General features: G+C 42.7%; 1 protein-coding gene across 1 annotated transcript in view; it reads right to left on the bottom strand.

Annotated features, from left to right (window-relative positions):
• The window catches only part of CAND2 (cullin associated and neddylation dissociated 2 (putative)), a 30,496-nt gene extending 29,284 nt beyond the window's left edge, over nucleotides 1-1,212 (bottom strand). Inside the window, exon 1 of the mRNA XM_019746669.2 lies at nucleotides 1,031-1,212. Within this exon, the coding sequence (XP_019602228.1) occupies nucleotides 1,031-1,098 (68 nt within the window). The 5' untranslated portion in view covers nucleotides 1,099-1,212. The remainder of the gene's footprint in view (nucleotides 1-1,030) is intronic.
• Between the last annotated feature and the right edge of the window lie 12,400 nt (nucleotides 1,213-13,612).

A 13,612-nucleotide genomic window follows, 5' to 3' on the forward strand; every position in this document is an offset into this window, starting at 1 on the left:
ACCTGTGAGGGCTGGAATCAGATGGCCTTGCTAAGATTTCAGCCTTTGTGTTACACTGACCTGGATTTGGACACAAAGTCCTCCACTTCCTAGCTCTTCTGCATCTAGGCCCTTCATGCCTCTGGGCATCGGTTTTCTTTTCTGTAAAATGGGGATAAACTGATAGAATGCTCAATGAATGTGTGCAGCTATGTTGGCCTCTACCGTCTCTTTTCAGCTCAGAGGGTCCAGAACTTGCTATGTGACCATGGGCCAATCCCTTCACCTCCCTGGTCCTCCGTTTCCCCCTGAGAATAAGGGGGTTGGCCCAGAGGGTTCCTCCATTCTTTTCAGCGTTGTTTCTGTGTGATTCAGTAATGCTGGGGGTAGGGGGAAGAAGGGGAGTGGCACACAAAACCTAGAACTCCCCACCCCAACCATCACCTACCTGTGACTGCAAACCCTCCTTCAGGCTGTGTCAAAACAAACCGGGGAGGGGAGGGCATGGGAGAGGGTGCCCTGATGTGCAGGGAGGAGGCCTGGGGTGATTTTGAGAAGATTGCAGAGGGGAGGGTGCTGAGGACATCAGTGAAAAAGTCAACTCGGGGTTGTGGCCCCCCAGATGGGGCCGGGTTTCAATGTGGGGAAGAACAGGCAGCTCTGGAGTCCCTCATCAAATGCGGGGCAAGACAAGGGCTGGTCATAAATGAAGAGAGAAGAGACAGAGGAAGGGTGCAGAGGGATGGAGCTGGGGCTTTGAAGGGGGGACAAGAGGCAAGGGCTGAAGTTTGCACGGCAGGAGACGAAGCAGGGATTAGAGTCACTGAGAGAGAAGGACTGCAATCTGGGGAGAAGCGGGGCCAAAGCTCCCTTGGGGGCGTTGAGGCGGGGAGGAGTGGGGGGGGGGGGAGGTGCGGAGAGAAGGCGGTGCTTAACGCGGGGAGAAGAGGCTGCGGCTGCAGGGTCCTGGGGTTGGGCCGGCTCCACAGGAGGGGAAGAAGGTTGGGGGTTTCGATGGAGGCGGAAAGGTGGGCCGGGCAGCGGGTCGCACCTGAAGTCCTTGTCGCTGGAGGTCATCTTCTCCAGGAGACTGGAGATGTGGAAGGCGGCGGTGCTCATGGTGGCTGCGCGCCGCGGACCGGACAGCGGGAGGGAATATGGCGGCGCGGGCGCCCCCTGCCCCGCCTCGCCAAGCGGGCTGCGCTCACCCGACAGAAATAGCAGCCCCCGCCCCGCCCAGCCGGCGCCGGGCTCCAGCCTAGGCCGCCGCCAACGCGGGAGGCCGAAGGGGGCCCGCGAGGGGCTCCGCGGTCTTGGCCCAGTGTCTGCACCTGCCCGTGGACGGCCCGGCACCCACTTGCACACCCACAGAGACGGGGAGCTCACCACTTCTCACCTGACAACTCTTCCTTATGATGCCCGTGGGTCCACAGCTCTGCCCTCTGTCCCGTTGGACCCTGCTTGCATGGCATGGGCATGGTATCAGTCTTAGGTTGAATCCTAACTCCAGCAGTTCCCCTGCTGTGTAGCCTTGGCCAAGTTACTTTATCTCTCTGAGCCTGTTTTCTCTTCTTGTAGGCATTCAAGACACACGAGCTGCTATTGTAGGTCAAGCCAACCAAAGCACTTCCACCTTTACCCCACTCCTCTTGCTGGCCTGCCCCAGATCGAGACAGGATCTGAAGTGTGTACCTAGTAACACTAGGCCCTTACCTGCCATCCCCAATCCTCAGGCCATCAGGGTCAGTTTATTCATTTTTAAAATTATTATTTTATATTAGTTTCAGGTGTACAGCATAGTGGTTAGACATTTATATCATTTAAGAAGTGATCCCCCTGTCTAGTACCCACCTGGAACTATACATAGTTATTACCATATTATTGACTATATTCCCTATGCTTTACATCCCCATGACTATTTTGTAACTATCAATTTGTACTTCTTAATCCCTTCACCTTTTTCACCCTGACCCCCAATCCTCCTCCCATATATAATCCCGATAAATCTACCATGTTTCCCCGAAAAAAAGACAGAGCCAGACCATTAGCTCTAATGCGTCTTTTGGAGCAAAAATTAATATAAGACCCGGTATTATTTTACTATATAAGACCCGGTATAATATAATATAATACCATCTTATATTAGTTTTTGCTCCAAAAGACGCGTTAGAGCTGATGGTCCGGCTAAGTCTTATTTTCGGGCAAACATAGTAGTACCCATCTGACACCATACATAGTTATTACAATATTATCGACTATATTCCTTATGCTGTACCCTACATCCCCATGACTATGGTGTAACAACCAATTTATACTTCTTAATCCTTTTCCCTTTTCACCCACCCCCAAACCCCCTTCCATCAGGTAACCATAAAAATATCCCCTGTATCTATGAGTTTGTGTGTTTTGTTTGTTTATTTTGTTCTTTAGAGTCCACATATAAGTCAAATCTGCGTTTCTCTGTTTGACATACTCCATTCAGCACAGTACCTTCCAGATCCACCCATGCTGCTGCAGATGGCAAGAACCCATTCCCTTCTATGGCTGAGCAATATTCCATTGTGTATACCACCTTCTCTTTATCCATTCTTCCACTGACAGACACCCAGACTGCCTCCACATCTCGGCCATTGTAAACAATGCTGCAATGAACATACGGATGGATGCACATGTCCCCTCAAAGCAATGTTTTGGGTTTCTTTGGATAAATACCCAGAAGTGAGATTACTGGGTCCTTCTTTGTCTCTTGTTATAGCCTTTATTTTAAAGTCTATTTTATCTGGTATAAGTATTGCTACCCCAGCTTTTTTTGTTTCCATTTTCATGAAATATCTTTTCCCCATCCCTTTACTGTCAGTCTGTGTGTGTCTTTCGATCTGAAGTGAGTCTCTTGTAGGCAGGGTCTTGTTTCCTTATCCATTCAGCCCTCTGTCTTTTGATTGGAGCACTTAATCCATTTACATTTAAAGTAATTGTTGATGATAGATATTAGTTATTGCCATTTTATTATTCATATTTATTATTATTATTTTGTTTCATCTTAAGAAAGTCCCTCTAAGATTCCTTGCAACACTGATTTGGTGGTGATGAACTCCTTTAGTTTTTTCTCATCTAGGAAGCTCTTTATCTGTCTTTCGATTTTAAATGATAACTTTGCTGGGTAGAATAGTCTTGGTTTTAGGTCCTTGCTTTTCATCACTTTGAATATTTCATGCCAATCCCTTCTGGCCTGCAAAGTTTCTGTTGCGAAATCAGCTGACAGTCGTATAGGAGTTCCCTTATAGGTAACTAACTGCTTTTCTCTTGCTGCTTTTAAGATTCTTTCTTTGTCTTTACACTTTAGTGTTTTAATTATGATGTGTCTTGGGGTGGGTCTCTTTGGGTTCATCTTGTTTGGGACTCTTTGCACTTCCTGGGCTTGAATATCTATTTCCTTCACTAGGTTAGGGAAGTTTTCCCTCATTATATCTTCAATTCCTTGCTTTCTCTGTTCTCCTTCTGGTACCCCATGTGATGAGAATGTTGGTAGACTTGATGTCCTAGAGGTCCCTTAATCAGTTTCTTCATTTTATAGTGATGTAGCTGAGGCCCAGAGAGGCAAAGAGACTTGCTAAGGGTCACAAAGCCAATGAATCTGGCATGGAATCAGGACTGACCCCAGAACTCTTAATGCCTTGGGCAATAATCCTTCCAGGAAGCATTTCACAGTTTCTCCACAGTTAGGTACAAGCTCAGGGTGGGAGGATCTATAGTAGGACAAAGAGAACTGTGTGCCTCTCTAAACAGCCAGAAGGCTGCTGGCTCTTGGGAAAAGGAGTAGCATATGCTTCGAAGCAAGACAATCCTGGGTTCAAATCCATGCTAGGCTGCTTCCTGGCTGAGTGGCTTTGGGATAATGACACAACCTCTCTGGCCTATGTTTTTCTTACCCATTAGATGGGGATAAAATAAATCTTTATTTTATAACACACTTGTTAGGTACCTGTTTATTATGGGTACCTGGGTCCTAGAGCAATACTGTCCAACAGAACTTTCTGCAGTGTTGGAAAATTTCTACATCTACACTGTCCCACATGGTAGCCACTAGCCACATGTGGTTATTGAGCACTTGAATTCTAAATACTACCTACTTTTAATTAATTTAAATTTAAATAGCCACCTCTGGCTATTGGCTACCATAGTGGACAGTGCAGTTCTGGATAGTAGGGACATAGCAGGGGACTAGATATACACACCCCCTGCCCCTTGAGGACCTGACATTCTAGTGGAGGACATCAGCATTAAGGAAGTAAGTGATTAAATAAGGAAAATGAGATCTATACAGAAGTTAAAAGAAGGTGAGGGGAATAGAGAGTACCTGGGTGTGAAGGGGCAACTTTAGCCAAGGTGGTCAGGGAAGGCTTTTTTCGAGGAAGAGACATTTGGGCTAAGGCCCAAACAGATGAAAAGGAGGCAGCTGGGCAAAGACTTGAGGGAAGAGCTTCCCAGACAGAGGAAACAGCAAGTGCAAAGGTACTGAGGTGGGAACAAGCCTGATGTATTTAAGAAAAGGCAATGGCTGGAATGTGGTCAGTCCCTTAAGGGAGGAGATGAGGTCAGAGAGATGGGTAGGAACCAGATCATTCACCACCTTTCAGGCCAAGATGAGAAGTTAGGATTTTACGTCAGAGCACTAGAGGGCCACTGGAGGGCATTAAGCAAGGAGGTAATTGATTGTTTTATTTTTTAGACATATCCTCCTGGCTGCTGAGCAGTCAAGAATGATGGTGGTTTGCTTTAGGGGAATGGTGGTGAAGATGGGAAGAAATGGACAGATTCTGGATATAATGTAGAAATAGAATACAACAGCTTTGCTGAAGGATTGGATATAAAGGTGAGGGAAAATGAGGAATTATAGGTTTTTAGCTGGAGTGGCTAAGTAGCTAGTGGTGCTCTTGTTATGGGCAGGAGGAAGTCAGGGAAAGGAACCCTTTGAGAGGAAACAGAACTTGAGAGCTCTGCATTGAGTTGTTATCTTGGAGATAAAGGCAAGACATCAAAGAGAAATGTCATATTGACAATTGGATACACTAATTGCATCAGGGGAGAGCCCTGCATTGGAGATAAAGATGGAGGGAAGGTCTTCACACAGAGGTGGAGTATACAAGGATGGACGATGTTAAATGTTACTGAGGATATGGAACAAATATAACTCTTCTGTGGTGCTGGTGGGAGCTTTAAATCGACACAACTGCACTGGAAAACTGCTTGGCAATATTTACAAAAGTTAAGCATATACCTACCTACCTTGACCTGTTCAGATAAGCAGTTCCACTTTCAGGCATGTATTGAAGATATATGAATGCTTACTCGTATGTGTTCAACAAAAGACTGTTCAGAGCAGCTTTATTTAGAATAGCCAAAAATAAGAGACAACCCAAGTGTTCATTGACAAGTGAGTGGATAAACAAATGATGGTATATTCATGAAATCAATACTACATAGCAATGAAAACAAATGAACTACTGCTACACAAAATAACATGAATGAACCTTAGAGATATTATGCTGAATAAAAGAAGCCTGACTCAGGAATGCATACTGTATGGTTACTTTCGTGTGAAGTTCAAAACCAAGCAAAACTAGGCTAAAGGTGATAAAAGTCAGAACAGTAGTTACCATTGAGGAGTACTAATTGGGAAGGGGCACAAGGAAGCCATCTTTGTGTGCTGTAAATATTGTCTATCTTGACTGGGGTGGTGATTATGGGTATATACATAGGTAAAAATGTATCGAGCTGTTCTTTGCTACATGGAAATGTTCCTCAATGAAAAGGAGGGAAATGAAATAAATACACAGTTTAACAATTTTTTATGTTGAACAATATTTTGTAATAATAATACAAGGCAGTGAATATATTTTTAAAAGTAAAAAACAATTAAATAAATAATGATTCGGTCACTTTGGAAAATAGTTTGGCAGTTTCTCATAACGTATATTTATCATATGACCCAGCAATTACTCTTTTAGTTATTTACCCAAGAAATGCAAACCTATATTCACACTAACACTTGTGCATGAAATGTTCATAGCATAACTCAAATGTCCATCAACTGGTGAATGGAGAAACAAATTGTGACACATCCATATAATGGAATTTTTACCTAGCAATAGAAAGGAGCGAATTACTGACACGCACAACAAAATGGACAAATCTCAAGAACATTATGCTTGGGTGGCTGGTTAGTTCAGTTGGTTAGAGCGCGGTGCTCTTAACAACACAGTTGCTGGTTTGATCCCCACATAGGCCACTGTGAGCTGCGCCCTCCACAACTAGACTGAAACAACTACTTGACTCGGAGCTGATGGGTCCTGGAAAAACACACTTAAAATAAATAAAAAGTTAAAAAAAAAAAAAAAAGAACATTATGATAAGTGAAAGGAGCCAGACACAAAAGTTTATGTATTATTTGATTCCATTTATGTGGAATGTCCAGAAAAGGCAATACTATAAGAGAAATCAGATCAGTGGTTGCCAGGGGAGATAGAGTGCAAAGGGGCCTGAGGGAACTGTTTGGGGTGATGGAAATGTTTTGCATCTTTATTACAATGGTGATTACATGAATATATACTGGCTACTGGCTAAACTTGTCAAAACTTATCAAGCTGTACTCTTAAGAAAGCTGGACTTACTATATGTAAATTACTCTTCAATAAAGAAGAGGAGTCATGGGCACTCAAGCAAAAAAAAAAAAAAAGGAGTCAATGAGATTGGGTACATAAAGGACTCACATTAAAAAATAACTGTTACTGGGGGCGGCCGGATGGCTCAGTTGGTTAGAGCATGAGCTCTCAACAACAAGCTTGCCGGTTCAATTCCCGCATGGGATGGTGGGTGCACCCCCTGCAACTAAAGAATGAAAATGGCGACTGGACTTGGAGCTGAGCTGCACCCTCCACAGCTAGATTGAAGGACAATGACTTGGAGCTGATGGGCCCTGGAAAAACACACTGTTCCCCAATATTCCCCAATAAAAAAAAACAAAAACTGTTACTAAAAATATATAATAACTGTTACTCACAGTTATTAAAAATAATAGCTGGCTATTAAAAAAAACAGAAAATAAGTGTTGGAAGGTTGTAGAGAAATTGGCACCCTTGTGCACTGTTGGTGGGAATGTAAAATGGTACAACCACTGTAGAAACAGTTGGCAGTTCCTCAAATAATTAAAAATAGAATTACTATGTGATTTAGCTGAAAGCAGGGTCTCGAAGAGATATTTGTATCACCATGTTCATAGCAACATTATTCTACAATAGCTAAAACGTGGAAGCAACCCAAGTGTCCATTGACAGATGAATGGATAAGCAAAATGTAGTATATACATATAAGGGAATATTATTTAGCCTTAAAAAGAAAGGAAATTCTGACACATGCTACAACATAGATGAAACTTGAGGACTTCATGCCAAGTGAAAGAACCCAGTCACAAAAAGACAAATACTGTATGATTCCACTTATATAAGGTACTTAGAGTAGTCAAACTCATAAAGACAGGAAGTAGAATCGTGGTTGCCTTGGCTGGAGTGTGTGGGTAGAGAGAATGGGGAGTTAGTGTTCAATGGGTTGATTTTAGTTTTGCAAGATGAAGAGTTATGGAGATGGATGGTGGTGATGGTTGCACATCATTATGAATGGATTTAATACCAGTGAACTGTACACTTAAAAATGGTTAAGATGGTAAAATTTATGTTATGTATATTTTATCACAATAAAAAAATTGGGGGGAAAATAACTTATTATCGAAGGTGGGGGTGGGAGATTCTTGTCCAGAGTGAAGCTGATGTTTTAGGATAAAGGTGAAGCTGCTGTGACAAACAGCCCACAACCATCATGTGCTTTCAAAAGCTAAATGAATTTCTCTCTCATAACAGTTCTGAGGCCAGGAGTGCAGCTTTGCTTCCTTTATGTATTCAGGAGCTCAGGCTCCCTCCAGTTTATTGTTCTGTCATCCCCTAGGACATTGTCCTCAACTGCTTGATTGAAGCTGGATCAGTGGCACATCTGGGTTCCAGCCAGCAGAAGGGGCAATAGTGTGTAAGAGCCCATTCCCAGTGTCTCCAGTCCCAGACATTGCTTCCAGTCTCCCACCATTGGTTAGACTCAGTCACATGGTCATGTCTAATTGCAAAGGAGTCTGGGAAATTAGGTCTACCTGGACACTATGTTCCAGAGAAGGAACACAGCAAACACTTAATGCAGAGCCTAAAACCTTGGAATAGGTACTTAATAAATGACAGGGAAACCAAAAATTGAATTGTTTTTGCAACACTTGGCTGAGAGATATTTCACTTCTTGTGGCAAAAACCCAAGGATGCTGCTGTTCCAATCTATAGAATACCAGTTCTTCAGAATTTGTTGGGCCTGCCTTATGACCTATTAGATGGTCAATTTTTATAAATATCCACATGTGCTTAAAAGAACATGTATTTTCTAAGTGCTAGGTGGGGTTTTATGTTTGTGTATTATACCAATCTTCTAAATTGGTATCAGTATCCCTAATGATTTTTGTTTGTTTAATCTATCCCTTACTGAGAAAGCTGTGTTAAAAATTCTCACTTTGGTAGTTGATTTGTCAATTTATTCTAAATAATTCATTTTTGCTTACATATTTTCATATTGCTAGATGATACATTATTACTAGATAAACACATATCCTGGTGAAGTATTCCCTTTATTATTATGTAGTGATCATCTTTTTCCAAAATAACATTTCTTGCTTTGAAGCAATTTCTGTCACAAATATAGTGACACCTGTTTTCTCATTGTTAGAAGTTACCTGCCCCCCCCTTTTTATATACTTTTAGTTTAAATCTTTCAGGATAATGTTTTTGGTGGATCTCCTGTAAACTTTTTATTTTGAAATAATTTTAGACTTACCAAAAAATTGCAAAATAGAATGGAGAGTTTCCTTATACCCTTCACCCAGCTTCCCCTAATGTTAGCATTTTACAAGTATATTATCATGTAACAATGATCAAAACCAGGAAATTAATATTGGTACAACACATTACTTACCCAACCATAAACCTTATTTGGATTTCACCAATTTTTCCTACAATATCCTTTTTCTGTCCCAGGATCCAATTCAGGGCCCCACATTACATTTAGTTGTCACTTCCTCTTTGGTCTCTGATTTTTCCTCCTTCTTTCCTTTTTTTTTTTTTTTAAATTACCTTGACAGCTTCAAAGAGAACTAGGTAGTCAGTTTTTTTATGGACTGTCCCTCAGTTTGGGTTTGTCTAAAGCTTTTTCATGATTAGATTGAGGTTCTGCATTTTTTCGCGACAATACGACCAAAGTCGTGTTAGGATCTTTTTCAGTGCATCATATCAGGGCCTTCATGATGTCAATAAATCTTGTGACTGGTGATGTTAACTTTGGTCATTTAGCTAAACTATGTCTTGGTTAAGCTGGTTTTTCTCCACTATAAAGTTCCTATGTTTCTCTTTGTAATTAATATATTTATAATTTTGTAAATTTGCATTTAAATTTTATTCTATTTGTTTAAATATCTACAAGTCTTAATATTTGTTGAAACCCTAATCCCAAAGATGATAATATCAGGAGATGGGGGCCTTTAGGAGGTCACGAAGTCATGAGAGTGGAGCCCTCATGAATGAGATTAATGCCCTTATAAAAGACACTCCAGAGAGATCCCTCACCCCTTCTGCCATGTGAGGACACAGTGAAAAGGTGGCTGCCCTTGAACCAAGAATCAGGCCTTCACCAGACATTGAAGCTGCTGGTGCCTTGATCTTGGACTTCCCAGCTTCCAGAACTGTGAGAAATAAATTTCCATTGTTTATAACCCACTCAGCGGATGGTATTTTGTTATAGCAACCCTAACAGACTAAGATGCTGCATCTATAATAAAAACCACAAGTTCATACTAATACCTCTGATTTTAATCCAACACCACAGGGTTCATTTTAGCCTTCCCCCTTTCCTTATTTGTAATTTCTTTCTTTAACAAGGGTAAATGTTGCTCTCATTATCTACAAAATATTTACTTATCCGTTCAATCCTAGTATTCTGTGTTGAGAGTTTCTCTATTCACTAGCTTCTGATACCAAATGTGTGGTGTGTTTTTTTTCACACCAAGCAATTCTGACGCTAATTACCCATAGTTAGCACAGACCCCAAGGTTAAGGGCTTATCTCCATCACACTGCCTCCACTTCAGACCCTAATTGCAAGTCTAGGCCTCACATATTTCTGACTGACCGGCTGTAAATTGAGGGTTCCCACGACCTATTCCTCAGGTTCAATCATCAGCTAGAATGGCTCACGAAATTAGGAAAATGTTTACTTATGTTTACCGGTTTATTATAGAGATATAAAGGGTGTAGGTGAACAGCCAGAGGAAGAAGTACAAGGGGTGAGGTCTGGAAGGGCCCCAAGCGTAGGAGCTTCTGTCCCCATGGAGGTGGGGTACGCCACCTTCCTGGCATATGGATGTGTTCACCAACCTGGAAGTTCTCTAAACCCCACAGCTTAGGAATTTTTATGGAAGCTTCATCACGTAGGCATGATCAAATAGTAACTCCATCTCCATGCTCTCTCCCCTCCTCGGAGGCTGAAAGTTTCAAGCTTCTAATCATGACTTGGTCTTTCTGGTGACCAGCCTCCGTCCTGGAGCTATGTATCTAAGAGCTCTCCAAGAGTTGCCTTATTAAACCAAAAGATGTTTCTATCACTCAGAAAATGTCAGGGGATTTAGGAGCTCTGTGTGAGGTGATCCTATAACCTCCAGCAACTAAGGAAATTACAAGGGTTTTAGGAACTCTTTTTCAGGAACTGGGTGCTCATAGTGGGTGCACATTGTTTTCCCACTATACCTATTGGGCATGATTCTCAGACCTAAGAAGTCCTTGGGGAGTTCCCATCAGCATGAGGTGTCCCCTGGCCACAGCACAGAAATGTTAAGGCATAGTGTGGGCTGCCTGTCCAGGCAATGCTCTGAGAACTTTATACAAATAATCTCACCATGGACAGGGGCTGCCTTCATCCCATTCTTATGGTTGTGGAGACTGAGGCTGAGCTGTCTGTTGTCCCCAGAGTGCACGTGCCTGCTGAGTCAGGTGGGCCCCCGGCTGGTAGTTCTGGAATGCAGGAAAGCCAGATGCCACGCTCAGCTGCTGAGCTGGCTCCCCAGGGCTGTCAGCTGTGTCCACAGGACAGAGGAAGGTTGTCTCATGAATCACCATTACACATAGGTAGTGAGGTCATCTCAGGATGGAGCTGAGCTGGGGCCTCCCTTACGCCTCTGGCAGCTCTGTCATGGCCCTGGAGATGTGCCCATGGCAGAGAGATAGGAAATACCCTGAGGTTGTGCCTCCATCCTGTGCCAAGTTCACATACAACCAGGTGGTACAGGAGGTAAACTCTTCATTTGCTCAGAGAGGGGAAGTACCTTAACCTGAGACTAGAAGGCAAACAGAAGGTCGTGGCTGGTTATTTTTTGAGCACCTACTATGTGCCAGTCATTGAAACCTTAAATAGTAGGAAGTATTATTTAGTCCAGTGGTTCTTAAACTTGAGGAGGTATCACCTCAGGTGCCGAACTACAGGTCCCACTGCCAGAGTTTCTGATTCAATAGGACTGGGATGGGACCTGAGAGTTTGCATTTCTAAAAGGTGATGGTGACACTGCTGGTCCAGAGACCACATTTTGAGAATAACTAATTTGTTCAACTTCCTTTCCCCTGATTAATGGTGGTCTTCAAGTTCCTTCTTACATGCTTCCAGGACAGAGGTTGCCTATCCTGTCAACCTATTTCTAGATAGTTTTTTTTTTTTTTTTTTTATTTTATTTTATTAAATTTATGGGGTGACAATTGTTAGTAAAATTACATAGATTTCAGGTGTACAATTCTGTATTACATCATCTATAAATCCCATTGTGTGTTCATCACCCAGAGTCAGTTCTCCTTCTATCACCATATATTCGATCCTAGATAGTTCTTATGGTGAAGATTTTAATTTTTTATGTGCGCTTGTGTGGAGATGAAAACTAACTCTTCCGGCTTTCCCACATGGCCCCTTCTTTCTGCCTCTGGACCACATGCTTTCATCACAAAGGAGCAACTGAAGGGTACTTGCTATTAGAACGAGGATCTCCCTCAGCCCCACAGTCCATTGACCACCAAGCCCTGTCCATTCTACCCTCTAAATCAGTGCTGTCCAATAGAAATATACTGTGAGCTCTATGTACCTACGAAAAAATTTAATTTCCCAGTAGCTATGTTAGAAATAGCAGAAAGAAGCAGGTGAAACTAATTTAAATAAATTGTATTTAACCCAATATATCCAAAATATCTTTTACACAGGTAATCAATGTAAAAATTTTTAATGAACTATGGTATATTCTTTTCTTTTTCTATACTAAATCTTGAAAATTCATTGTGTAGTTTACATTTGCAGCACATCTCAATTCTGACCAGCTACATGTCAAGGGCTCCATAACCACATGTGGCTGGTGGCTATTGTTTTGGACAGTGCAGTGATCCTACCCTAGTCTTTCTCTCCCCTGCCGTAGCTGTGCTCCCTGGATGCCCCACCAATCCACAAGATGGCAGCCAAATTATTGTCAAATGTAAATTTGATTGTGTCCCATCAATCTCAGGATAATGTCGGCCTCCTTGATCTGGCTTCTGAGGCTCTGCCTCTCTAGGTTTTTCTTCTCCCTTCCTCCAGTCCCCAAGGCCCCCACTCTCACACTGTATGAATTATTCACAGATCCTCAACACAGTAGTGCCTCTTACCTCTAAGTCTTTGCACACACAATTCCCTCTGCTTAGAATGCCGTTGGTATGCTTCTTGGGCTACCCTTTCAGTCCACTTATTCGTTCCACAAAATTTATTGAGCACCCACTATGTGACAGGCACTGTTCTGGATCCTGGAGCAGAGAACTACATAACAAGGAAATATGCATAACAAGAAAAGATCCAGTATGCTAGATGGTGAACAATAAGGCAGGATAAAAGGGAAAGGTGGTGCTGGAGGTTACTACTTTATACAGGGTGGTCAGGAAAGGCCTCTTGGAGAAGGTGACATTTGAGTAGAGACCTGAAGAAGTGAGGAAAGGAGCCAGGTGGCTGTCTGGGGAAAAGCATTCTAGGTAGAGGGAGCAGCCAGTCCTAAGGCCCTGAGAGGGGACCCTGACTGTATATTTGGGGCACATTCCAGTGTGACTGGGGCACAGTGAGAGAGAAAGTCGTAGGAATTAAGATCAGAGAGAGCAAGAGGTGGGTGGCAGATTGTGCAGGGCTGTGTTAAGAACTTGAGTTTTATCTTGAGTGAGGTGGGAGCCCTGGGAGGGTGCTGAGTGGAGGAGGGACATGAGCTGAACTGGGATTAACTGGATCCTTCTGGTTGCTGTGATGACAGTAGATGGTGGTCTGAGGAAAGGAGCAGAGAGACTAGTGATTGTGTTGTCTGGACCAGGGTGGTTGCCATGGACGTGGAAAGAAGGGGCCAAATTCAGGATATGTTGAAGGTGGGTCACGTACAGAGTATGAAAGAGCAGAGTCAAGGATTGCTCTAAGACTTTGGCCTGAACTTAGGATATAAATGACGCCTCTTTCAGGAA

The sequence above is a fragment of the Rhinolophus sinicus genome, linkage group LG10, assembly GCF_036562045.2.
Source record: "Rhinolophus sinicus isolate RSC01 linkage group LG10, ASM3656204v1, whole genome shotgun sequence".
Classification (NCBI taxonomy): domain Eukaryota; kingdom Metazoa; phylum Chordata; class Mammalia; order Chiroptera; family Rhinolophidae; genus Rhinolophus; species Rhinolophus sinicus.